Genomic DNA, 26285 nt, shown 5'->3' with positions numbered 1-26285 from the left:
CCAGGGTGAGAATCATCCATAAGGGAGAAAAGAATTGCTGTCCCTTTGGAGTTGCATTTGGTCCTAGTGAAGCCAGCTAGGCCATTGTTATGGGAGATGGGAAAATAGAATGGGGAAAATTGGAGAAGAATTCCCTGGAAAGTGAGGCCATCATGAGCATGAAATGAGTTTTCAAATGAACTTTTTTTTTTAAGTTTATTTATTTTGAGAGAGAGGGAGACAGGGCGCATGTGCGTGGATGCAAGCTACATGCTTGCGAGCGCGGGAAGGGCAGAGAGAGAGGGAGAGAGAATCCCAAGCAGGCTCTGCATGGTCATCCGTTATCGTGAAGCCTGATGCAGGGCTAGATCTCACAAACCAGGAGATCATGACCTGAGCTGAAATCAAGAGTAGGATGCTTAGCCAACTGAACCACCCAGGTGCCCCTCAAATGAGCTTCTTTAAGGATGGCAGTCTCCCTGTTTTAGGTGGAGAGATCTTTCTTGAGCAACTCTATCCAGTATCTTCCAATGGCTGATGAGTGGTTCCTGTCTCTTATTGTTGGCACTTGGACTTCATCACTTCAGGCTTTAAAACCAAACCTGGGTTTTGTATAGATCTTTTTGTCCTTTCCACAGTCAACTCTATATCCAGAGACTTCCTTTCTTCAACCTCATTTGGGTTTTTAGGTAACTGGAGCTTTGTTTCTTCAATGCAACCAAAAGTTGTTTTTTTATATTTATAGATTTTAAGATTTATAGATTTATAGATTATATTTATATTTTCAACATTTCATAGTATTACAACCCCATAACTACATTGATAGAACAAAGGGTTTGAAAATGAAATGGTAACAATTTTTGAGAGCCCAGGTTTTAAGGAGAGATAGCCAGAATTTGGAACTGGAAGTGGGAAGGAAAGACAAAACTAGCAATCATATTTTTAGACATAAACAAGACCCAAGACCACCTACAAACTCTAATGGCTCAAAGAAACCAAACTAAAAAAAAAAATGTTATTTTTAGTTACTTGTGGCTGTATTTTCATGAGAGGACTTTGTTCCCTTCTGTGTGTGACTATTTTAGATTGTGGTGTCCTTGATAAATGGCCGACCAGGTGCAAAAAATTTTACTTTCTCTCACACCCTGAGGGAGTTCACAAAGGCTACAAACATCCGCCTGTGTTTTCTCCGAACCAACACCCTTCTTGGACACCTCATTTCCAAAGCACAGAGAGATCCAACCGTCACTCGGCGGGTGAGTAGTGTTTCTAAGTGCCTACAGAACAGTTTCTGTTACCTTTTTTTTTGCTTATCAAATTAACTGCCTTTCAAGTAATCTTTACAGCCAGTAATGGTGTCGGCATAGGAGTTGTTCTTGTATTAAATACTAGATGTAACTTTGAAGTTTAGTTGTTGAAGAAAAATCATTCTATTCGAAGAGGACGAAGTCAAAGATGACAGCCCCTCTCGTGTTAGCCTGCTATTCTGACAAATAATCCCCAAGTCTCAGGGGCATAACAAAATAAAGGTTAATTTTTTGTTCATGTCACAGTCCAGTGTGGGCAGCAGGTGGAATCGACTCCACGCAGTCATTCGGGGAAGCACACTCTTTTTATCTAGAGGTACAGGCATCCTGTAGGACCTCAGAGTCCACCTCTAGATCCCCTGCACCTGGTCAGCAGATGAGGAAAGAGAGTGCATAGAGAAGACCCACCTGCTCCTGACCACACTGGTGACCTCCATTGGCAAGAATTGGCGGTGTAGCGGCCCCCCCCCCCCCCCCCGCCGCTGTGTGCTGGAGGCTGGGTAATGTAATCCAGCCACAGTGGAGGAGACGGGTATTGTGAGCACTAGTGATGTCTACTGCATTGGGTAGACATCTGTTACTCTCAGTGTCAGGATGGTACCCCTGCATCCTGGGCAGAGAGGGAGCCAGCAGAATAAATATCTTGAACTCACTCTTCTCCCACCCTCTGATCTCCTGCTGGTGCCTCCCACTGGCCAAACCCAACAGGAAGCCAGTGGGCAAGAGATCCTTGCTGTAGCCCATAAAGTTCAGCCCCAGAGCAGAAGGCAGAAAGAAAAAGGTGGTCCTGGAGAGTGGACCTGGAAGGGTGAATGGAAGATGTACAGTGTATCTTACTGAGTTTGGCTTCTTGTGTAGGTAATATCAGAGAGCTGGAAGAGGAAGGCAGAGAGATAAGTAGGTTTTGCTACAGTTTTGATCATTTTCTAGAAAGAGAGGTCATCTTGGGTGTAGGTGGCTTGCCTGCTGCATTTGTGCCCCCTTAGCTCTCTCTGAGCCGCTGTAGGTGGGGGCTACACTGGATCCCAGGATGAAGGAGAGAGCTGGGCTTTTGGGTAGACTGTAGCCAGACTGGGTTTACAGTCCCCAGGTATTTTGGAACCTTGATACAAATGCACCTCACCATCTTTTCCCTTTAATCGTCTTTTTGGAGGTTGCAAGATCCGTTACTCATAGGTACGTGTATTTTTTACTTAGGTGAACATAGTCGTCTCTGTGAAGGAACTTTTTATGGGGCTCATCTCACATATAATCTGGACACCCCTCATGCCAATCTAGTTTGCTTCTTGAAGTGGAGGAACAGAATAGACCAGAACATCACACTCTCTCCTGTGTGCTGCTGCGGTGAAGTCTGACTGAGGGCTTCTCTCCCTTGCTGCTTGCTGCCCTTAACACATGGGTAGAGAGAAACTTCTATGACGATCAGCGTGAGAGCTCTTAGTGTTAACCTGTCCTAGAAAGCCCTTTAATACTGAATTTATCCATGTTAATAACAGGGATTGTTAATATCTTCAGACTTAGTAAGACTTAGTAAGATACTTCAACAGGTGTTAGTGTGGAAATCAGAACAGAACCCTTCCATGGAGTGAATAGAGTGCTGTAAGGTGACTGATGGGCACAGCAGCAACACAAAGATACAAAAGTCCTCTCGTCCTTGTGAATTCAAAGACTTCCTCGCTGACAGCGAGGTCTTCTCACTGGCAGCACGGCCTCATGAGAAAGATTATTCTACACCCCACAGATTCCTCGCTGGGGCCTGTGCGGCTTCTGCTGAGTCTGAGAAGGAAAGGAGCTGGTAGATTGTGCCACCTGTCGTTGCTAGCAGGGAGGTCTCCAGCATACTGGAGGCGTGCCTGGCCGCTGACATGGTCTCCCAGATCTGTGGCCTGGTCTAGGGGCTGACCCCTGGGGAGGGGAGTCTGAAGCTTGCTCTGTCTGGCCCTTTGGAGCTTGAACGCTGCCTTCATTCTTACTAACCCTGAGCTAGCTAGGCATTCACAGCTGCTGGTGGCCCGGTAAGCCTAGACACTGTATCTGCTCCATCGCTGTCAATATTCTTTCCTTTCCCCAAGCCGGCATGTAGTAGGTGCAACATTTTTGATATTATAAATTTATTTTTGGTAAATAAATGTGTTGGATTTATGAAACCCAGACTGACATAAAAAAGTGACCTGGGACTCACTTAATCCTTTTCCAAAAAGCTATCATAGGGCGTGCTTACTTTCCAAGGCAATTTCTCTCCATGCATTTAAAGCCTTGGACTTTTAAAGGTGCACAAATTCAGCAATATGCTAGGACATTTGATTGAGGAGTGTGTTTATTTTGTAAGAAAAGTTACATCCAAATGCGGCTCCCTTTTGAGTTAAGGTAGGCTCAAGAATACAGGATGAAAGGGAAGAAGGTCAATACAGGTGTGAGTTACAGATGAGGAAAGTTTGTTGCTGCTTAGTAAAACGGGTCGCTGCTGTCTTCTGTTATATAGTATTATTACAGCATAAAGGACATCAGCATTGGCGGGCGGTGTGTTTGCAATGGCCATGCAGAAGAGTGCAATGCAAACAATCCTGAAAAACTGTAAGTACATTGTACACATTTTTTTTTTAGCCTTGTGAATGTCTCATTGTTTCAGTAGATGCTTGCGTCTCATTAAATATTTCTAAGTCCTTGCCCTCCATAGGAATGTTTCACTGTCAACAAATAAATGGTGTGTGTATTTCTCCCCTCCTCTGGTCCTGTACTTGCTTGCACGTGCCCCAACCAGCCCGTGGCAGACATGGCTAATCGATCACAGTGCCTTGGATGATCTGGGATGCGGGCCCCCATACCCAGGTGGTGCCCCAGGCATCCGTGAATAATTGATTAGAGTTAGCAAAAGAAATTAAACTTGTTTGTCATCCCTGGTCTAATGAGATCAGGGGATGTACGTTTTTAAATCCTTGTTTTTTTTCTTTTCTTTTCATTGTGGTAAAACACACAGAATATAACATTTACTGTCTTAACTGTGCAATCTCCAGAACTCACTTTTATCTTGCAACACTGAAGCTTTATACCTATTAAACAACAGCTCCGGGTTCCTTCCTCCCCTAGCCCCTGGCAACCCCCATTCCCTTTTCTGTGTTATGAACTTGATGACTCTAGGTACTTCATATAAGTGGAATCACACAGTATTTGTCTTTTTGCAACTGGTTTCTTTCACTTAGAGTAATGTCCTCAAGGTTCATTCATGTTGTAACGTGTGTCAGAATTTCCTTCCTTTTAAAGGATGAATAATATTTCATTGTGTATATACCATATTTAGCTTGTCCATTCATCTGTTGATGGACATTTAGGTTACTTCCACCTTTTGGTTATAGTGAAGGATGCTGCTATGAACATGGGTGCACCCATTTTGTTTTTAATTGAGACCTATTTTACATACAATAAGATGCATGGATATTAACTATTAAGTGTTCAGCAACTGGATACACTCATGTTATCAATACAAGAGGGATGCTTTTGTGGCTGGAAATGATTGGATGCTAGATATAGTAATAATTTTCTCTCAATGTTTTATTTAGAATCTACAATTCCCCATGAGCAGCATTTACCAGAGACGTTTTAGTTTTAATCAGATTGAGGTTTGTACAACATTAGGCTTCATGTTCAGGGACAGGTGCCAGCTACCATCTTGGGTGGTAGGGAGCCCTGTTCCTGACCAGCAGCAACCCCTAATGTTGTCAGTCCTCCTTCGGGGATGACACAACAACGTGAATCCATCAGCTCACCAGACTTTAACTGGCAAGCACTTGTTTATTAATGATTAATCCATTGCCACATGGAGCCTCCTGGAGGGTATGGCCCTGAGACACTAGAAGTCAGAGAAGTCCCGAGTTGGAGAGAGAGGGGAGAAAAGAGGTCGGTCTAATGTCCTGGGGCCTGAGACAAAATGGCCTCCCTCCATGTGGGAGAGGAGTTGAAGTCATCGAAGAAAGTCTGAGCTTCCTGCCTGGAAGTGCTGCCAAGCGTGTTGACCTTGGCAGACGTGGAGGGGTTCCGTACTGGGTGGCGCAGAGTAGGAAATCAAGGTGAGTAGAGAAACTGTCTCCCCTTGCCTCACGTTACGCCAGCACAACAGCCTAGCCTCCCCCTGCCTGCTGGTTTGCTTCTGCCTGACAGGTTATCCATGTAAATGCTGAGGAAATCCACATCCATGGGTAGGAAAAAATCTTACAACCTATTTAAGGGGATGTAATGATGTAATGGAGGAAGCAAAGGTCTGGACAGCCAGCAAAGTTAGTTGCTAATCAAGTAGAACCCGTGAAAAGACAGAAGCGGGCTTGAATTAAGCATGTATACCATGCTGACCTTGGTATATGGAAATGCGGGTGGATCACCAATTTAATTCTGAGCTTCCTAGCAGCCAACTCAAAAGGGGAAACCTGCCTAATTTCTTATTTCACTACGATGATAACCTAAAAAGTGATCAGTTGTTTAGGAGAAGAATGTTGACACTAGAATCAGGTAAGACATTTCTCTGGGAGGGGGGTGGGGTGATCGTCATGAAGAGAATTCTCTGGTCAACATTTTCAATAACATCCTTCTATCAGATGCAAGGATGAGTTTTCTATATCAGCCATCAGCCTAGGCTGAGAAAGAATCAGAAGAAGCAATTTTTTGTGGGTTCAAATATGATTCAGACTAGTACCCATTCTTTTTTTCTCCTTCTGCGAGAGTAGAAAAAAATGTTTATCTTCCAATGAGAGTATTTGGAATATACGTTCTTCAAGCAACCTTCCCTTAAATTCTTTCAGTTCAGCTTAAGCAAATACTTTATTGGCAGTGAGCTGAAATTGTCTACTAAAAGTCCATTTGTATTTCAGCACTGATGCAAGTGCGGTCAGTGAAATCTGTGTCCATTTGCTTTCACAGTCAGCTGGGCTGGGAGAGGGATGATAACCTTCTTTTCGGAGTGTAACTGAATATATGCTATCCCCTCCCTTCCCTCAGAAGAGTTGAGAGAATGAATCCCCACAGGCCCAGTGAGGACTGTTCTGAATCCTCTTTTCAAGCACAGATGACTGAGAACACAGAGCCTGGAGTTCTCCTCGAAAGCCATGGCAACGTTTTCATTTTAACTTGGAAACATTTTAAGGCTCATGTTTGATCCTTTGAATGTAGAGTTTTAGATTGTTACCCCTCTGCCTTGCTGAGTAATCTCAGTTTTTTGGCCCTGCAGGGAGGTGTTTGTTGGAGCTGGGGCACCTCTTGGAGCAGGGTTTTCTGAGATCTTATTAGAAACTGGCTCTTGGATTTGGTGAATCTCTGTGCACGACCCCAGGTTGAGAGCAAGAAACCTGAGCAGACCTTTCTCGCAGGGCTGCTCCGGATCTTTGTGAAGAAGTGATACTCAACACATTCCAGTACACTCAGCACTTGCTTGCTCCTGCATTCATTGCCTGCTACCTAAGGTGATACAGAAGAAAGAGCCTGGAACGTGGGAGTCAGACGAACTTAGGTTTGAAGTCTGGCTCTCCATTTACCATCACTTGACCTTTGCAAGTGTTTCGGTATCTCCATATCTCAGTGTCACCATCTATAAGAGATGATAAGGAGGGTGAGAGGGGGATTTGAAGTGATACATGCAACGTGCGTTGTTCTCCTAATTATCCTGTGAATGGTACCTTGGGTAACCACGATGACGGTCGGGTGTTCACACAGGAGCAAATGATCCTAATCAGAACGTTTGAATAACTGAGATGTGCTTCACCGCATGCCCAGGTTTCGGTGTGAATGCCAGCACCACACCTGTGGGAAGACGTGTGATCGCTGTTGTGCCGGGTACAATCAGAGGCGCTGGCGGCCCGCCACGTGGGAGCAGAGCAATGAGTGCGAAGGTGAGCGCTGGGGGAGGGGCACCAGGAAGCAAGGCCCCGCCCACGCTTTTCCCCCATTTCTTCGTGAGGACTGGTGCTTAGTATCCTCCTGCACCCCATCCCCCCACTCCCTGAGCTTATGAAGAGGGTGGGGTCATGTCAGGCTTAGGGACTCAGGTCTGTGGTAATGACTCCCAGACTGGAGGTAAAAGTGCCCCATTCCAAATTCAGATAGGAACGTGAGAACAAAAATAAAGCAGTAATAATTGCTAATATGCATTAAGCATTCACTTAATGCCGGACTCTCCTTTTAGCAGTCTAAAATATGATGTAACCACTATTAAATTATAAACCCTTACCATTTCTTAGGATGCAATACTAGATAGGAATCCTAACTACTCTGAGACAGGGGTTAGGAGAAGGTGGTGAGATTGGTGTCTATACTGAGAGCAGGAAGCAGGGAGCGGTGGATACTGCAGTAGGATTGAGGCAGGTGCAGGGTGAAGGGGATCAGAGAAGGAAGGAAAAAAAGATGAAAATGGCTGCTTTTAATTATGTTGTAATATAAAGTCAAAAACAACAACAACAACCATAAAACACCTGTTTTAACAAGCCCAAAGACATCCAACTAAAAATTCTCTCTTAAACCCATCTTAGGAAGCCATGTATTTATATCAGTGGCTGAAAACATTTTTGTAAGTTTTATTTATTGGCTTTGGAGACTGTGGCCTATTTTTTTTCCTGTATATTTTTAGCATTTAAAGATGGGTTTGATGGTTTTAAATGATCAAAAGGTATTTGGATCCAGGTTTGTTGAAGTAGGGGGGAAAGAAAGCATCTGTACCTTATATTTTTTTGGCTAAATGTTTAACTGTTAGGAGAGAAGAGTGGTGTGATCTCTGAGGCTAGCAGACGCTCAAAAGGATTTTTATGGAGGAGTTCCAAGAGTGCTTGGAGAGGTTCTAACATTGTTGCAAAGTGTTGATGCTGCCCAAGCTGGTCGCCAGGTGCATTTCTGTCCAGGGCCAGGGTGTTACTGGGTTGGCCCTTCTCATTTAGAGTCTTAGCTAACAGGTTCCCTCCCAGTGCCTTCCGCATTCCTCACCCCTGGATAATGGGATCAGAAAGAGGGAAGGATAATGATCAGGAATTGTTTCTCCCTGTGCTTTTGAGTACTGGTGTAGGATATTTTGACTGAATGAATGTTATCACGTGAACTCCAACATGAGCAGCCTGGTTGGTTTTCTAGATGAGTGGAATCCTTCAGTGAATGAATGGCACGCTTAACTCCAGCATGTAGGAAAATTTAAAAATTTCCCGTCGTTAATTTTTAAGCTGTGTAAACTTGCCAAAGTGATTACAAATGACAAAAAATCGCATTTAGAAATCAGACCTCTTAAGATCCATTCATTAGATGCTTTCTAAATTCCATTTGAATGAGTGTATTTTAAAACAAACATAATTCATGAGAAATAACTAATGTAGTAAATATGAATGCCCTGAATTTTTTAAATCATGGCACCACTGAAGAAATGAAAATAAGAAGGTACTCAGCCTGCTACAAACAGGGTAACTTGAAATTCTACCTCAATTTTCTTCCATAATAGATTTATCTGGGAACTTGATTAAAATATACAAATTGCTAGAAAGACCTGGAAAATTTGATCTATGTGGGATGTAATGAATATATAGTCTCTCTAGAAGAGAATAAGAATTTTACTCATGTTAGATCTTTTTCATCTTGGCAAACCCTAAATTGGTTTTAAATTCTATTTTCTAATTTTAGAAGTATTATACATTACTTGTAGATAACTTGGACTATTATTTTAAAAAGTAGAATCGCCAATAATTTTGCTACCCAAAGAGAGCCACTCTTATTTTTTTTAAATTTTCTAATGTTTATTCATTTTTGAGAGAGAGAGAGAGAGACAGAGACAGAGCGTGAGCAGGGGAGGGGCAGAGAGAAAGGGAGACACAGAATCCAAAGCAGGCTCCAGGCTCTGAGCTGTCAGCACAGAGCCCCACGCGGGGTTTGAACTCATGAACCGCGAGATCATGACCTGAGCTGAACTCTGACGTTTAACTGTGCCACCCAGGCGCCCCCCAAAGAGAACCACTCTAATACTTTGTTATATATTTTAGTGTTTTGTTCATACAGACTTTAGTCTTATTATTAAATTAGATTATTTACATAATGATTTCTACAATTTTATATCCTGCTCTTTTTCACTTGATGCTTGTAGATATTTCCCCATATTATTAAAAACTCTTTGACATCCTTTTGGATGGCACGTATATTGTTATTCTGTGGATTCAAGTGCATCCAACAACTGTTTGTTGAGCATTCACTATGTGCCAGGGACTATGCTCTGTTGCAAACAAAACCTGAGCTGTCTCTGCCTTCATAGAACTGATGGCCAAGCAAATATGCTGTTGTTTGCTTACCATTTCCTTACAATTAGACATTAAGATTATGTCCAGTTTATTGCTCTATAAACAGTGCCGAGATGACAAACTTAGAGTGTTGGCTGAGAGAGTAGTTTTTGGAGTCAAATACAGGTCAAGATTCTGCCACTTACTGGCGACAGCCTTTAACTTTTCTAAGCCTCAGCTTCCCCATTTGGGCTAGGGGGATAATAGTACCTACCTTTGAGAGTTGTTGTGTAGATTAAGTGAGATATCACACATAAAACACTTTTCACAGTGTACCGAGAGCTCAATTGTTCTTGTTAGTAGTAGTAATAGCGGTAGAAGTAACATTCTCATTGTGCCTGACGCTTAATTGGCATTTTGGTTTATCTCCATTTGTTGTAATTATACATTTTATTTTATTTTTTTTTTAAGAGAAGCCACTCCCACTCAATATCAGATGAAAGAAACTGTTCATTGCATATTGTTACAGATTAGTCTTTGTATAAAAATCCCTAAAATTTCCCACCGAGAGTCTCGTGTTCCAGAATAGGCTTACTTGTGGCTTAATGAGTGGTAATCCTATCTAGGGGAATTTACTAAGTGTCTCACAGTAATGGTGGAATATTAACTGAGAATGGCTTTTTCAGCATGCAACTGCCATGGTCATGCCATCGACTGTTACTATGATCCTGATGTCGAGAGGCAGCGGGGAAGCTTGAATATCCAAGGCATCTATGCAGGTGGAGGGGTCTGCATTAATTGTCAGGTGAGTCACCATTTAGGTCAACGTGGATATGTCACCGTAGGAAAGGAGCATTCATTAGTCTTTTCCATAGACATGACTTTTGTCTACAAAAGTCCTTGTTAGCTGGATGTCATTCAAGGATTGTAGGGAAAATGGACTGAGACATGTTTGCCCAGATTCTCCTGATTAGGTTTTCCATTTAGATCTTTGCCTGAATAGAGAGGAGAATCCCCGACTGTCATCATGGATGCTCTCCATCTTGTGGTAGAAAGAGTCTGAGATGGGAGGGCAAAGAGGTGTCAACTTCGGCGCTGATCCTAAGTCTTGTTTTCAGACAGTTTCTGAATCTAGACTCAGTGAGGAAGTACATTGTGATCAGTTAATGGAGTCTGCCGTTGACACTTAATAAGAAACACTGATTTTTCATCCCTTCTGCAGGACAGTTGGGTTCACTAGATATTAGCCAAGAGGAATGTGTGGTACAGGAAGGTACAATGTTCGTGAATTTGGTCCATATTGTCACTCTGTCCTGTGTGCTTTTAGAGTGATGCTTTGTTAACGTTACTGTTAAAGGGGTGCTGTTTTCATGAGATGCCCATTTTTATGGATCCGGGGCCCCAAGTCCTTAGAAAGACCCACCATCATCTTTCTCCCACTCCACACATGTTATACCATTTGTTATTGCTGTTAATTAATATAAGTAAAATAGAAATCATAAGTTTCTTACAAATCACAGGTTTCATACATCCCAGGATCTTTTTAAGACTATGTTCTATAAGACCCTCTGGTGATAGTTTTGCTCATTAAAGTCGCAGAAGCATTGCACTGGGATGTGTAGGTGGAATCCTTTCTACAGATGAAGGATTAATGTGTCTTTAAAATGTGTCCTTCAATGTCCTTTAAAATACTTTGTTCTTCTTCTTTCGTCTTTTAGAGATATTCTGTTTTATATTTTGCTGTTCCAGAAAACATCAGTGTGGTCCTTTTTTTCATAGTGGTTCTGTGAAAGCATTTTTCTTTTGCATATGAAATTATTGAAGTTTGTTTACGTTCATTGCAATTTTTTCCAACTTAAACCTGAAATGCCTTGTTTAAGTTACATACTTAGCATAATTGACTTAAATTTTTTATTGTGATAAAACATATATAACATAAAATCTACCATTTTAAGACCTCAATCTCCCTAAATTGATCTACAGCTTGAATGCAGGTTTGTTTTTTTTTTTTGTAGAAATTGACAAGCAGATTCTAGGTTTTCTTTAAATGTTTATTTATTTATTTTTGAGAGAGAGCAAGCAAGAGAGAGTGGGGGAGGGGCAGAGGGAGATTGAGAGAAAGAGAGAGAATCCCAAACAAACCGTGAGATCATGAGCTGAGCTGAAATCAAAAGTCTGATGCTTAACTGACTGAGCCATCCAGGCACCCCAGACAAACAGATTCTAAAGTTTATCTGGTTACATAAGTGACCTAGAATATATAAAGCCATTGTGAAGAAGGAGAATAATGTTAGAGGAGTTGCATTATCTTACTTAATGACTAAAGGTAAAGTTACAATAAGCACAACAGTGTGATATCAACATAAGAATAGGTTAGTAGATCAGTGTAACAGAATAGGAGGTATAGAAACAGAACCACTCTAATATGGACATTTGGTTTTTGATGAAAATACCAAAGCAATCCAGTGCGGGGATGGGGGGTGGGGGAGAAATTCCTTTCTACAAATGGTTCTGGAATAACTGAATATTTATATGGGAAAAAATAAACCTTGATCACTACCTCAAATCATACATAAAAGCTAAATCAATATGGATCTGACTAAAGTAAAGTGGAAACTGCAGTGGTTTAGAGAAAAATATAGAGGACTATCTTTGTGATTCAGAACACGAGCAGAGTTTTTTAGGTCACAGAAAGCAATGACCGTGAAAAATTGACAAATTAGACTTCATCAAAAATTTAAAACTTCGCTCACAAAACACGCTATTTAGAAAACAAATAGGCTAGCCACAGATGGGGGAAAATATTCACAAAACCTAAAAATGACAAATGGTTGGTATTCAGGATCTATAAAGAACACTCACAGCTCAATAATAAAAAGACAACTCAGTAAAATATTTTTGGATTTGGATAGCCACTTCACAAAAGTAGACATGCAAATGGCCGCTATGTGTACAATAAAGGGCTTAATGTCATTTGTCATCTGAGAAATGCAAATTAAAATGACAATGACTGACCATCAGTTTTGGTGAGGGTGTGGAGTAGTCATACCTCTCACTCATCGTTGACGTGAGTAAAAAATGGTACAACGACTATGGGAAAATGCCTGGCAGTTTTTAAAAATAAAACTAAACACACACCTGCGCCATGACTCACAAATTCCACTCGTAGGCATTTGTCCATGAGAAATGGAAACATGTTTACAAGCAGTTTTTGTATGGCAGGTGTGTGCACAATAGCCTCACCCTGGAAATAGCCTAGGTGTCTACTAACAGTAAGATGGATGAACAGACTGCCATATTTATACACTGGAATACCAGTGACCAATAGTGAGCAACAAACTATTGATTCATGCAACAAAATGCAAGAACTTTAACACTTAACACAAGTGAAAGAAGACTTACAAAAAAGAATACGAAAAGTTCCAGGGTGATTTAAATGAAATTCTGCAGCAGGGAAAACTAATCAGGAGTGGGAAAAATCAGAGCCATGGTTGACTCTGGGGAGGTGGTGATGGGACAGTTGAGTGGAAAGGGGTGTGGGGAACTTTTTGAGGTGATGGTGGTGTCCTATATCTAGATAGGGACTTGGGTTTCACAGATGTATTCATTCATCATAACTCAGTGAATGTACAGTTAAGAGTTTTGCACTTGTATGTAAATTTTACACCAAAAGAAAAAAAAAACTAAATAAACATTGAACTGCAGTTAATTATATGCATGTTAAAGATGTAGGGGACAGTAACTGATATCTGCAATTTATTTTGAAATGCATAAAAAATCAGATTAGTGGATAGAGAAGTGAGTATATGGATAATTATGTGATACAACAAGTGGAGTAAAATGTTAATGATAAACTCTACATAGAGCATGTACAGATATTCACTGTAAAATTTGAAATTTTTATAATGTTAGGGGGAAAGAGCAATGAAAGAATCAAGGAACACAACATTTGGGGCGTTGACTCCTTGATTTCTTTCCTTTGATGAAATACTGATGTTCTTATTAAGATTGAAGATTACCCATGTTGTTTGAGAGGATGCTTGAAGATACTTTATCTCCATTAGCTAACTCAGTCTTTAGCTTCTTTGTGGAGACATGACTTGTAAGTCTCCAGCTTGCACCCTAGCTGTTGTCCTTGATGGGTTGGTTGCACTGTTTCCAAACTGCTTGTCTCCTCCACGTACATGCACCACACAAAGCTAAGACATGGGATCAAGAAATAGAGCACATATGGCTACATTTCGTCCTGCAACAAGTTCCACAATATGATAGAAAAGATCGCAAACAAGCAACATATCCTCTCCTTCCGGAATCCACAATAGCATGAAAAATAAGAAAAAGTGTCATTAACAGACCAGGGATTTCAGAAAGTGATTCCAGAAAGATAGAAAGTGGAAACATATCCATGCAGGAGAACGTAGCTATGATGGATGGAATGATTTGGAGGTACTCCAAGAAACAACAAATAAAAGAATTAACTGTGGGGCTGCGTCCAAACCTATAAAACCTTATTTGGAGTTTATAAAAGAAGACTATATGGAGAGACATGATGTGTTTCCAGACTCAGTATATAAATATACCATTTATTCAAAACCAACCTGTAAATTCAATGCAATAGCCATCGGAATTTCTAGAAGATTTTTGGGATGCCTGAATGATTCATTCGGTTAAGTGTCTGACTCTTGGTTTCTGCTCAAGTCATGACCTCATGGTTCATGAGTTCGAGACCCACATCGGGCTCTGCGCTAACAGTACTGAGCCTTCTTGGGATTCTCTCTCTGCCCGTCCCCTTCTCATTCTCTGTCTCTCTCTCTCTCTTCCTCTCTCTCAAAATACATAAATAAAGTAAAAAAAAAAAAAGAATTCCTAGGAGATTTTTTAATGAAGATTGACAGACTGATTCTAAAGTTCTTATCAATAAAAGACTATAGGAGGATAGACACTTAGTTTAGAAGAGATGAATAATTATGGGGGAAATTTGTCTTAGAAGATAGCAAAACATTCTCTGATAGAGAATCTAGAAGCACAGTCATGTAGATGTTTAGATTTGGTTTATAGTAATATTGGCATTTTTAATTGAAAGGAAACAGGGTGTTACATAAATGATGTTGGGACAATTTGCTCTTCATTTGGCGAAAAAATGTAACCTGGCCTATGTCACGTACTGAGGGACATAGGGAGTCTTGACAAGGAAGGGGAGTGGGGGGTTGCTGCCATAGCAGGGTCAGTTGGCTTGGTGAGCTGCAAGGCGATGCTTCAAGATAAAGTTGGAATTTCCTGGTAGAATACACATACCCTACAGCAAGGTGTGCCTGTCAGAAACCAAGCTGTCTTAGCTCAGGCTGCTATAATAAATGTACCACAGAACAGGTACATACTCTTTAAACAGTAAAGAGTTATTTCTGGAGACTGGGAAGTCCAAGATCAAGGTGCTGGAAGATCCAATATCTGGTGAGAGCCTACTTTCCGGTTTGCAAATGGCTGCCTTCTCATTGTGTCCTCACGTAGTGGAGAGAGATCATCTCTCTCATAAGGGCACTATTCCCATCATCAGGACTCCACCCTCACGATCTAATTACCTCTCAAAGGCTTCATCTTCAAATACCATCATACTGGAGATGAGGCTTCAGCATATGCATTTTGGAAGGGGACACCAACATTCAGTCCATGGCACTAGCTAACCTGGCTATCTCCCATTCTGTGTAGTTCCGGTAATGACACAATGAGAACTATCTGCCATAAGCTCTGAGCTGGGCCTGGGGACGTTCAGATGGCCAATCAGCCAGCATGTAGGACAGCCAGATTATTATCCTGCAGGGCAAGCATTTGCAGAGATGGCCATATTCTCATATGTTATTGATTTTATTTTTACTTCTGGGGTTTACTATTTTAAGTATTGGTTTGGGGTGTGTGAAGTTTAAATTAGGGTGGCCAGTTCCCTAGGATGTGGCATTGGGGTAAAGACCTGGAAGAAGCCGGAGAATGAGGCAGGCATCTGTTTGGGGGAGGGTATTCCAGGCAGAGGGGATGGCAGGGCAGCGGCCCTGAGAGGGAGCGAGACACCCATGTGGCTGGAGGGGAGCAAGCCGGAACAGACAGGTCAGAGAAGTAACAGAGGCCAGATCATGTTGGCCGTTGGCAGGAAAATCCCTTCAGAGACTTCCCAGAAGTGTGGCCAGTGAGTAGACTAAGTGTCTCCATGTGCTTGAGGTTCACCGAAATGGAAGCCAGCAACAGTGTTGTAGATGTGGTTGAGGAATTGAGAGGAGAGATGGGGTTTACTTGAAGATTGAAGTGTCTTAGAAGAGTTATGTTTAGAGGATTTAGATTATTGTCAGTTATCAGAGCCTGGGGGTTTCTAGGTGAGTGTTCCGTAGGAAGCCAAAGGAAGGGGTCAGTGGGGTCGAGGTAGGCTTATCTCCTGCATAGATCTCATTGGCACCCACCTCACTCTTCAGCTTGAGGTTTTCTCATCTTGTGTTACATGTCAGGCAAATGCAAATTCAGGCACCCATTCTTCCCAGTGAGGCAGCTTCCCCAGCACCTCCTATATAGAAATTACAGAACCACCACTGGCCTTGGTCCAACCGTGGCCATAGAGTTCGTGGGTAAAGTGGTGTGTCATTGCTCTCGGGAAGGTGAGGGTCCTAGAGGACACCCGAGATTTGGAGGTAAACTACAGGCATCTTTCCATCTGTGGGCGATTTGTGGCTCTCTTTTGGTCATTTGTTGCTGTTCTTTGTGTCCTAAAAATAATGGCACCCGTGGCAGGTGTCTTAAAAATATGGCACCCGTGGGATGCCTGGGTGGTTCAGTCAGTTGAGCGTCCAACTTCGGCTCAGGTCACGATCTCGCAGTTTGTGAGTTTGAGCTCTGCATCGAGCTCTGTGCTTATATGTCAGAGCCTGGAGCCTGCGGCTGATGCTGTGTCTCCCTCTCTCTCTGCCCCTCCACCGCTTATGCTCTGTCTCTCTCAAAAATAAATAAACATTAAAAAATAAATTTAAAAAATATGGCACCCGTGGCAGGTGCTTTATTAACCGAAATTTGTGGTAGAAGGGAGAGGTGGGGCTGCCCACTTCAGAGAAATTTTCCTTCTTCAATGGGAAAAAATTGGGGAACCAGATTAACCTCACATCCTGGCTATTATAAGTCACAGTGCAAGCAGCAGAGTTGAGAAGGTTAATCGGCATTTGATTAAAGGGAAGTGGACTGCAGCTGTTTCGTATTTACCTAAATGTTTATGCATGTAAATGTTAAGTCAGAGAGGTGGCCAGTGCGGTTTTAGACCTCAGTGTTAAAGTGAATTCAGATTTTAGCCCACAGGACAAGGAGTGGTAGTAAATAAAAATCTGTAATTAATAAAACCATCTAAAATGGGAAAGAGGATTCAGAAAAGGGTCTTTGTTCTCCGCTCTGATTTTACGCAGACTTCTTTTGGGTCAAAGCGTGTTATATTGTTTTTTTTCCTTTTAACTTCCTATTACGTCCCTTTTCATTAATGAAATAACACTGTCCTTCTGATTGTTTCCAAATTAGAGATCAAGACATTGAGTTGGTCTGCGCTGTATAGTTCTTGGAAACTGGTGATACATGTTGGGCAACTTGATTTGTGACAATAACAAGGATTAACCATAACATGTAAAAATCCGCCTACTATTGTATTTTAAAATGGGCTCTGTGTAGGAGACTTGCACCTACATTTTCCATTCACATAACAGAAATGTCTGGAACAGGATGTCATGACTAAAGCACAGATAAAATTTGGATGTTGAGAGAAGAGAATTTGTATGCGTTGTTTCTTCTGAACTTGGGAAAGATAAAGATACGCACCTGACCCTTTAGTCCTTGGGATAAACCTAAGGGTGGTTAGTTCTTCTGATTGAGCGAGGAAGAAGAATGCTCTTGAGTTTTTCTCACTGAAATGTCAGGTGTTTCACTGAGCAAATTCTGTGCCAGAGGGGAAAACCTGGGCTATCTAGTTCATGGAACTTACCTGTATTTCTTCTTCCAATGGGGGAAAAAAAAAAAATCCAGACCCACCTGTCAGCCAGTGCCCTGTGGCAGATCTTAGAGACTCAAGGTCAAGATGAACACTTATTTTTTTGACTCCGAAATTGCAACTGTACGTGACCATGATTTCATTGGATGAACAGCACAAAGTAAGGACTTTTCTGGTACTCTTCCTTCTAAGTTTCTTCTGTTTCTTTCTAGCATAATACAGCTGGTGTGAACTGTGAAATCTGTGCTAAGGGTTATTACCGCCCTTACGGCGTTCCAGTGGATGCCCCACATGGCTGCATCCGTAAGTTTCATTTTGACTCGGTGTGTCTTAGAGTGTCGGTACTGTACCACTTTGGCGTGGTCACCGGGCTAAACTCTGATGGGCTAGTAGCTCCCTTCCCTCCCTCTTTTTTCACATTGTTGATTCTACTCCTTCTAGCTGTGTGACCTCAGCTGGCTACATAATCTCCCTGAGCCTCAGATTTCTTATATATAAATGGGACTGATAATACAGGCATACCTTGGAGATATTGCAGGTTCGAGTCTAAACCACCACGAGAAAGTGATTATTGCAGTAAAGCGACTATTGCAATACAGTGGGTTGAATGAATGTTTTGGTCTCCCAGTGTCTATCAAAGTTATGTTTACACGATACCATAGCCATAGCCTATTCGGTGTGCAATAGCATCATGTCTAAAAAAAAAGTACATACCTTAATGAAAAAATACTTTGTTGCTAAAAAGTGTTAACCATCACCTGAGCTTTCAGCTAGTTGTAATCACTGACCGCAGTAATAATGAAAAAGTTTGAAATGTTGGGAGAATTCTCAAAATGTAACAGGGACACAAAGCAAGCAAATGCTGTTGGAAAAAGTGTGCTGATCGACTTGCTCAATGCAGGGTGGCCACAAACTGTCAATTTCTAAAAAAAAAAAAAAAAAACATAGTATCTGCGAAGCACAATAAAGAAAAGCACAATAAAACGAGGTATGCCTGCATATTCCCTAAGATAGAATGAAATGCCATCAGAAGCACCTAGGAAGACACAAAGTGTTGGGCTCCTCACGTTACTAGCCCTGTAACCAATGTTCCTCCATTTTCCTCATGTTTCTGCGAGCTCCAATAGTTTCAAATTTTTGTCTGAATTAGCATCAAGACAACATAGTCATAATTTCATGGATCTAATAATAGTCATCATATCTAAAATAGCTATGATTTATTGAGCACTCATTATATGCACGGGGTTGTGAAATACTTCCACAAATGTCTGATGCAACCAACTCACATTGTATTATTATTTTCATTTTTAGATCTGGAGAAACTGAACTGAGTAGTTAAATATTTGAGCCCAGGTGGCAAAACCCGCTAACTGGTAGCTCCAGGATACAGGTCCTATCTGTCTGGTGCCTCTGTGCCTTTTCACATCCGTGATACAGATAGATGCCCTGGGTTTTCCCTGGGGAACTGTCAGACACAGGTCAGACTGGACTTTGCCCTCCATGTGTAATCTGTTTTATGTTTGGTGGCTGTCACAGTTGGAAAGCAGTTCCAGGCCTGAAGTTGGCCGCTGTGCCCACTGTACCCCCAGATTCATTCTTCGTATCACTAATATTTGAGGGCATCCAAGTCCAAAGAATGTGTGGACTCCGATTTGCCCCTCTGTTGGGCATTCGTCCTTGTTAAAAGAGTGCTCCTGTCTTCCCTCCCTCTCCCACATCGTCCCACGAGGTCTGTCCATCCCTTTTCTTGTGCCCACGAAGAATAGGCTTTAGCAAAGGAGACCAGGACACCGTGAACGCAGACGTACGTGCTCTGGAATCTCAGAGCAATCTCCATCACTGTTCCAGCCTCTTTCTTCATCACTGAAGTGGTCTCGCAGAGATATCATAGGCTATAGCGTAAAGAATCCACAGGACACGTACATCTTAAGCAAGTTAAGCAGAGGACACCAGGAGAAGCCAGGCTGGGGGATGCTTGATGCCCATGGCCTCCCTAGTTTCCCAGTTCCTCACAGGATATGTACTTAGCTGGGTTATGACAGTATTTTTGCTGTCTAAGGTGAGGACTTTCCAGGTCAAGGAAAGGTCCCAAGTGAGGAGCTACCAAGCCTCTTACAGCCCAAGTATGTCTGTCTGGAATGCAAACCCAGTAGTCGTGTTGGTTGCAAAACTGCCTTTAGTAAGTCCTATCACTGGAATCTAACATTAGGGTTATGGGTAGAGTCTTGTGCTGTCCACATATGAGATGTCGATGTCCAGGCATCCCACACTTGTGACTGCATCACACTTGCGTAATGATGACCACGCTGGACATTCACAGTTGGCTCGTGGCCAGGAGGGGCTGTGTCCAACAGACCTACCAGGGGCTACAGCACACGTCCACCCAGACCCCTCTGATTGTAATCTCTGCAGACCTTTCTTCTTCTACAGGGAGCTGGGCAGTGCTCAGTGTAATAAACTATATTCTGGAGAACTCAGAAGCCTATCTGAGTTCTCTGGGGGCCCCTGGGGTTTGATCATTGCAAACTATTGACGGGGTATGAAGTAGAAAACAGGCTGTGCCCTTTCAAGAATAACCGTGACCGATAGTAGAGCATTAAACATCGCCTGAGAAGTCCTGGGGACATAGCTTCCATATTAACTGCAGTGAAGGGAAGGACTGATCTCTGAACCCTGATGTTTCTCGTAGCTTGCAGCTGTAACCCCAAACACGCAGATGACTGTGAGCCGGGCTCAGGCCGCTGCAAGTGCAAACCGAATTTCCGCGGAGACAACTGTGAGGAATGTGCAGTTGGGTACTATAATTTCCCGTTTTGCTTGAGTAAGTAGCGGCTGCAGAAGGAGAGGCCTCCTTTCTTGGCACATAGCTGGGCCTTGTGCATTAATTCCCGAGAGCACGGCAGGCGGTGGGGGGCTCACCACAGAAATGGGGCCAGGTATGCTGTGTTTACATGGAAGTGTTGCCAAAAGTTCAGAACATAAAGTTTATATGAGTACATTTTATAGTCAGTTGTTTATGTCTGGTGATTACGTTAGGTTGTACCATAGTATTATCCCAGTAGGTCAGAGAAGTCAAATATTGGCAATTTCAATTTAACAGTGATCCATGCGTGTGATTTTTGTTCAAAAAAAACCTGGAAGAAATGTCAACGGTACCAGATGTCCATTTGCATACACATTGTTTTGGGTGGCAGGGGGATATGTTTCCCCTTTCCCCCACTGTGTGATAGGCCAAGTTATCATGGGCTCCACCCCTCCCCACTGCAGTGATCTGAGTATCTCAGCATCTCAGAGAGAAAAAGTATGTATCTTGTAGAAACACTATAGAACATGAAGCAGGAGAGTCTGAAACCAACTCTGCAAATTGTTACAAGAGCCATGGTTCTGTTTGTTCAGCAAAAGTGTAAACACTGCACTGTCCTGTTAGGACAAAGAAACACTGTCTCAACCCCCGCCCCCCCCCCATTACTGCATTGGTTCTTGCTTTCCCAGCTCTGTGTGGCAGGAAAAGCGGACCGAGTTGTGGGGACATGGGGGCAGGGCACATGTGAATGGGGTGACTATATGTCCTGGCTCACACCTGCTGTCCCAGGGGAATTCTGAACCTAGCACCCCCTCCTACCATTGAGTATCCTGATTTGGAGGATGAGAGCTCTTTGAGAGAGAAAGAGCACAAACAGAGGAGGGGCAGAGAGAGAGAGAGGAGGACACAGGATCTGAAGCAGGCTCCAGGCTCTGAGCTGTCAGCACAGAGCCTGATGTGGGGCTCGAACCCACGAGATATGAAATCATGACCTGAGCTGAGGTCGACTGCTTAACTGACTGAGTCACCCAGGCTGCCTGAAAGCAATTTTTTTTTTTTTAAGGAACGAATTTTTAAGCCCAAACATAGTAGCACTGAATTGAGGTTTAGTCAGTTTAGAATCTGTAATTATTAGATACAGGATGAGCAGAAATTGTAGTTGCCTTTTTAGTGACCAAAAAACAAAACAAAACAAAACCTTGAAACAATTTTGTGGCATCAGTCAAATTTTAGGGGGAAAAACTTGAAAAAAAAACAAAATCTATTTTCAATTTTACATTAAAAAAACAATAAATGTTAGAGAAACCAAGCTCATCCTTGCTCAGACTGAGACATAGCTATTGTGAGCACAAAATATCCATTTCAGTTCATTTAATATACAAATCAGAACGTCTGACCAGTCTGGTTTCAGTTGTTATTATTTTCAATGTGGCAAGCAGTATTGCCTTTCTCTAAATTAGGCTCTACATGCTACTTTGCAGTAAGTTTGAAGGGCTTCCTTCTAGTTTGTGCAACTTAATGTTTTACTTTACTATCTCCTTAATCTTTCTCTGTCTTTTTTTAAAAACAATTTTTCTAGGAATTCCCATATTCCCTATTTCTACCCCAAGTCCAGAAGATTCAGTAGCTGGAGATATGAAAGGCAAGTACCTTCTCTTTTGCTTTAACGTCAATGGAAATGTTATGCTCCATATTATTTTTCTGCTTCCTGTGCCCACTAACTACTGTGCCCAAGCTTTAATGGTCCTTACTGGAGCATGGTGGGTGCCTTGTGGGGCTGTCCTATTTCAGTTCCTCACCACCCATCATTCTCTGTTTTAGTCTGTCTTTTGCGTGATGCTACCTGATTAAGGAAACTAAACAGGGCTTGAAATGTAGATCACTTGCTTGCCCAAAACTTCCGGTGGCGGTCCGTTGCTACTGTCTTAGTTGGGTTCTATGTGCAGAGACCCTGAGAAAAGATTGAAGCACAAGCAAATGATTGGGGATATGACCCCAGGAGACATCAGTAAGAGGGTGAGTCAGGGAGTGAAGGGAGCCGTTAGCAAGCAAGGTCCGCCTGTACCACCTGGAGCTCCATTCCCCTAGGCGACTCTAGGCGACAGCACAGAACTTGCTCAGCATTATCCCAGCTGAAGGGATACCTTCAGTGACTTGCCATCAATGGAAGGTTGCTTTGGGGGCATCGACTCTGGTACTTCTGGCTTGGTATGCTGGAAGGCCAAGGGGCTCCTTCAGCCAGAGGGGGTACCCCTGGGCAGAGAGTGGCAGAGGTGTGCAGGAAGCAGCCTTTGGGGTGGAGAGGTGAGTGCCGAGAGGGTGTGGGTGCTACACCTACCTAATCACTCATTCCGCAAGTATTTTATGATCACCTAGTATGTGTTCAGCACATTCTGTGCACTGGAAACTTATCAGTGAAGAGAATAGAGAAAGATTCCCAGCTCTCCTATAGCTTATATTCCAGTGGAGGGACTCCTACAATAACAAAAATAATATATAAGCCACTAAATAAATAAAATCTCTCTGTGTTAGATTATCATATGCAAGGTTGTGTGCTGCACAAAGATGCTATTTTTAAGGCGGGGGGGGGCTTTCACATGGTAGGCATAAACTAACCCATATGAGGAATATTCTAGGTCTTGAGGTTTGATTCTGGAGCTGTGGGCAGTTTCCTGTGTAAACCCATAATGGCACACGTGGGGGCATACACACTCAGAAAGGCACACCACATGTTCACGGCCCATGACTGTGCCCCTTCTGGATCATGTTCCCATCATCCACTGAATTTGCTTCTCACCCCCCAGGGTGCCAGTAGCAGCCTGATGGTCACATGCTCATGTCATTGGGGTGGAGGTAATGCCAGGTGGATGTGAGCACATGTGCCTCTCCTCCCGCTGGGTCCAGGGTGCGGGTGGGCAGAGAAGGGGCACTTGTGACCAGTCAAGAAGATGGTCTCTGGAAAGCTCTCTCTGGCAGATATTCATTTCTGCAACACTATAGCGGCTCAAGGGATGTGCTGGAGGTAGCCTTGGCCATGAGTGCTGTGCAGAACGTAAGTCTGGGAGAGAAGTGAGGGAATGTGAGGTTTGCAGATTTAAATAGGGTTGTCGAGAAGGGACCTTATTGAAGAGATAAGCAAGGACCTTAGGGGGTGAGTGGTGAGCTCTGCAGGTACCTGAGGACAAGCACCCAGACCCAGGAAAGAGCCAATGCAAAGTCCTTGGGGCAGGAACATGGGGGGAGGGGGTGTTCATGGAACCAAAAGGAGAGCAGGGTGTGAAAGCCGAGTAAGCACAGCAAGAGAGGTAAGGAAGGGAAGTGTTGCGGGCCAGATGGCAGGCCCTTGTCACCCACTGCAAAGACTTCACCTTCTATTCTCAGAGAGGAGCCATGCACAGTTTGCATAGACAAATGGCATTGTATAAGGAACTCCATGGCGACTGGTGTTGAAAACCAGTTGTAGGAGGAGAAAAGAGGAAGCAGGGAGACGTCCTGGAAGGCTACTGTGATCATCTGTGAGGGAGAGACGATGGTGGCTCAGAACAAGGACGTGTCAGTGGTGGTGACAGGAAGTGGACAGAATGTGGCTATAATCTGAAGATAGAGACACCAGGACTCCCCAGGGGATTGCTGGCTTAGAGGTGGGATATGAGAGAAAGCGAGGCTGCTGGGGTGATTCCAAGGCTTCTGGATGGGGCAAACAGGAGGAAGAGGTGCCATTTGTTGAAGGCGGGAAAGGCTGCAGAAGACAAGGTGAAGTGCAAGGCTGGAGGGGGGGGGTGGGGAGGTGGATGCAGTGGTGGGAACTTAGGGATGCTATGTTCTGGCCGTTCCTTCTTTTTCCTCTATGGAGTAAGAATCAAGGTCAGGGGCAGAAGGTGAGGTTGGGGAGGAAGCTTTGGGGTTGAAGAGACGGAAGGTGTGTTAAGAGTCATCTCAGAATGTGGGGGAGAGAGTGGGTGTGGGGAATGTCCTAGGACTTGGGGGCAGCACAGCGGGCTGACCTGAGGTTAGGTAATGTGATCCTGTTTACCTTCCTGTTTTCCTTCCTCCTTCTGCCCTACACGTACCCAGCTCTTCTGAGCAAACCACTGGGCTCTGCATTGTTATGAGGGGTATTGTCTAAAGCCTTCACCAGACACTTGGTCGCTTGAGGACAGCAACTATGGTTCTAACTCCCACAGTATCTACCCTGCCCACAGCGGGCAGTATCCTGTCCACAGTGGCTGTCTGCAAACGTTTCCTTAATGTCTGTTCATTGACTAGAATGGAACTCTGCTTTTGAGCCTTGATTACACCACACATCTTGGGTTTTCTTCCACAAAAATGTTTTAGATCTCCCATTTACCATCTGTTTCCAGTAATTCCTTTGTCAGTCAATTTCTTCTTCTCCCCCACTAGACTGCTGGTAACTTCAGGAAAAGAAATTTAATTGAATTTGAAGGACTGTTCAGACATCTGTTAGAAAATATGAGGGAAGCCTTAGAATACAGCCTCAAGGAAAAGAAGGTTCAGTGAATGCAGTGAGATCTATCTGGGAATTTGAATACACAGATATTACTTCAATTTGGTCTTTGATTATTGCATTTTATTTTATTTTTTTAATGTTTACTTATTTATTTTTGAGAGAGAGAGAGAGAGAAAGAGAGGGGGATGCTGGGGAGGGGCAGGGAAAGAGGGAGACACAGAATCTGAAGCAGGCTCCAGGCTCTGAGTTGTCAGCACAGAGCCCAATGCAGGGCTTGAACTCATAGACTGCGAGATCATGACCTCAGCTAAAGTTGGATGCTTAACTAACTGCACCACCTAGGTGCCCCTTTGATTATTGCATTTTAAAAACACCCAGTTGAGGGCTCATTCAGTTAAACGTCTGACTCGTAGTTTCTGCTCAGGTCATGATCTCTTCATTCATGAGATGGAGCCCCATGTCGGGCTCTTTGCTGACAGTGCAGAGCCTGCTTGGAATTCTCTCTCAAACGGAGGGAAGGAAGGAAGGGAGGGAGGGAGGAAGGAAGAAAGAAGGGAAGAAACATTGAATAAGAATAAAAATAAAAACACCCACTTTGGGGCCTGACTCAGCAGTGAACATTAGAAGCTCAAACATGTCAGCTGCCAGAAGATGCAGAACACTGGATAATATCGAGCACCCGAGCACCCCGGAGAGTTTGAATTCATGAAGGTCCATTGATGTTTTCATGTTTTCTAGTACAGTGGTTCTGAAACAGGGCTGTGTTTTAGAATCCCTTGCTTTTACAAAGTGGAAATTCCTCTGTAGCACTCCAGATCTTAATCTGCCTTTTCCAGGATGAAGTCCAGGCTTATCTTTTGAAGAGGTTTTCCAGATGATTCTGATGTATGTCTCTTGTTAAGAACCACTACTTTACTAAAAATCCCGCTTAATGGTTGGCAAACTTGCCTGCAAAGGGTCAGATGGTAAATGTTTTTAGATTTGTAGGTGCAGCTGCAAAAAGTCAACTTTGTTGTTGTACCGGGGAAGCGACCATAGTCAACATGTAAATGTGAGATCTTGGCTGTGTCCCAGTAAAACTTTTATTTACTACAACAGGGATGGGTTTGGTTCTTGGGCCATAGATTACAGGTCATGGCATTATATCAGAATTCTGGGTTTAGGATTCCACTGCCAGGTAATTGTATTTTCCCGGGAGATTCCAAAGTGCAGCAAAGATTGAGAACCACTTTTCTAGGAAATCCAGACGCTCAGTTCCAGACACAATGACTTGAAGCCAAAGGACAGAACAGTTTTGCAGATCACAATGTTTGCAGGGTTTTTTTTTTTCCATTATATTTCATGACCTTGGATATTATCAGGGTTTTCTGGGGCCAAGTGATCATTTATATCCACTCAAGATTTATTTCTAGGAAATTAGTGTATCTTCGACACATCTTCAAGGGCTCCATTTGAAAACGACAGCATGTGCGAAACATACACTCTAGAGGGATACTAGCCT

The 26285-nt window shown here is 43.0% G+C and overlaps 1 protein-coding gene across 1 annotated transcript in view; it reads left to right on the top strand.

The window, feature by feature from the left end:
* LAMA3 (laminin subunit alpha 3) overlaps positions 1–26285 on the top strand; it is a 279507-nt gene that overhangs the window by 81877 nt on the left and 171345 nt on the right. The window contains exons 5-11 of the mRNA XM_049619625.1: positions 1065–1235; positions 3769–3860; positions 7044–7159; positions 10198–10316; positions 17726–17816; positions 20203–20334; positions 21896–21958. Of these exons, the coding sequence (XP_049475582.1) occupies positions 1065–1235; positions 3769–3860; positions 7044–7159; positions 10198–10316; positions 17726–17816; positions 20203–20334; positions 21896–21958 (784 nt within the window). The remainder of the gene's footprint in view (positions 1–1064; positions 1236–3768; positions 3861–7043; positions 7160–10197; positions 10317–17725; positions 17817–20202; positions 20335–21895; positions 21959–26285) is intronic.

The sequence above is a fragment of the Panthera uncia genome (genome assembly GCF_023721935.1).
Source record: "Panthera uncia isolate 11264 chromosome D3 unlocalized genomic scaffold, Puncia_PCG_1.0 HiC_scaffold_8, whole genome shotgun sequence".
In the NCBI taxonomy this organism is placed as follows: Eukaryota; Metazoa; Chordata; class Mammalia; order Carnivora; family Felidae; genus Panthera; species Panthera uncia.
This window is presented reverse-complemented; position numbering and strand designations above follow the sequence as displayed.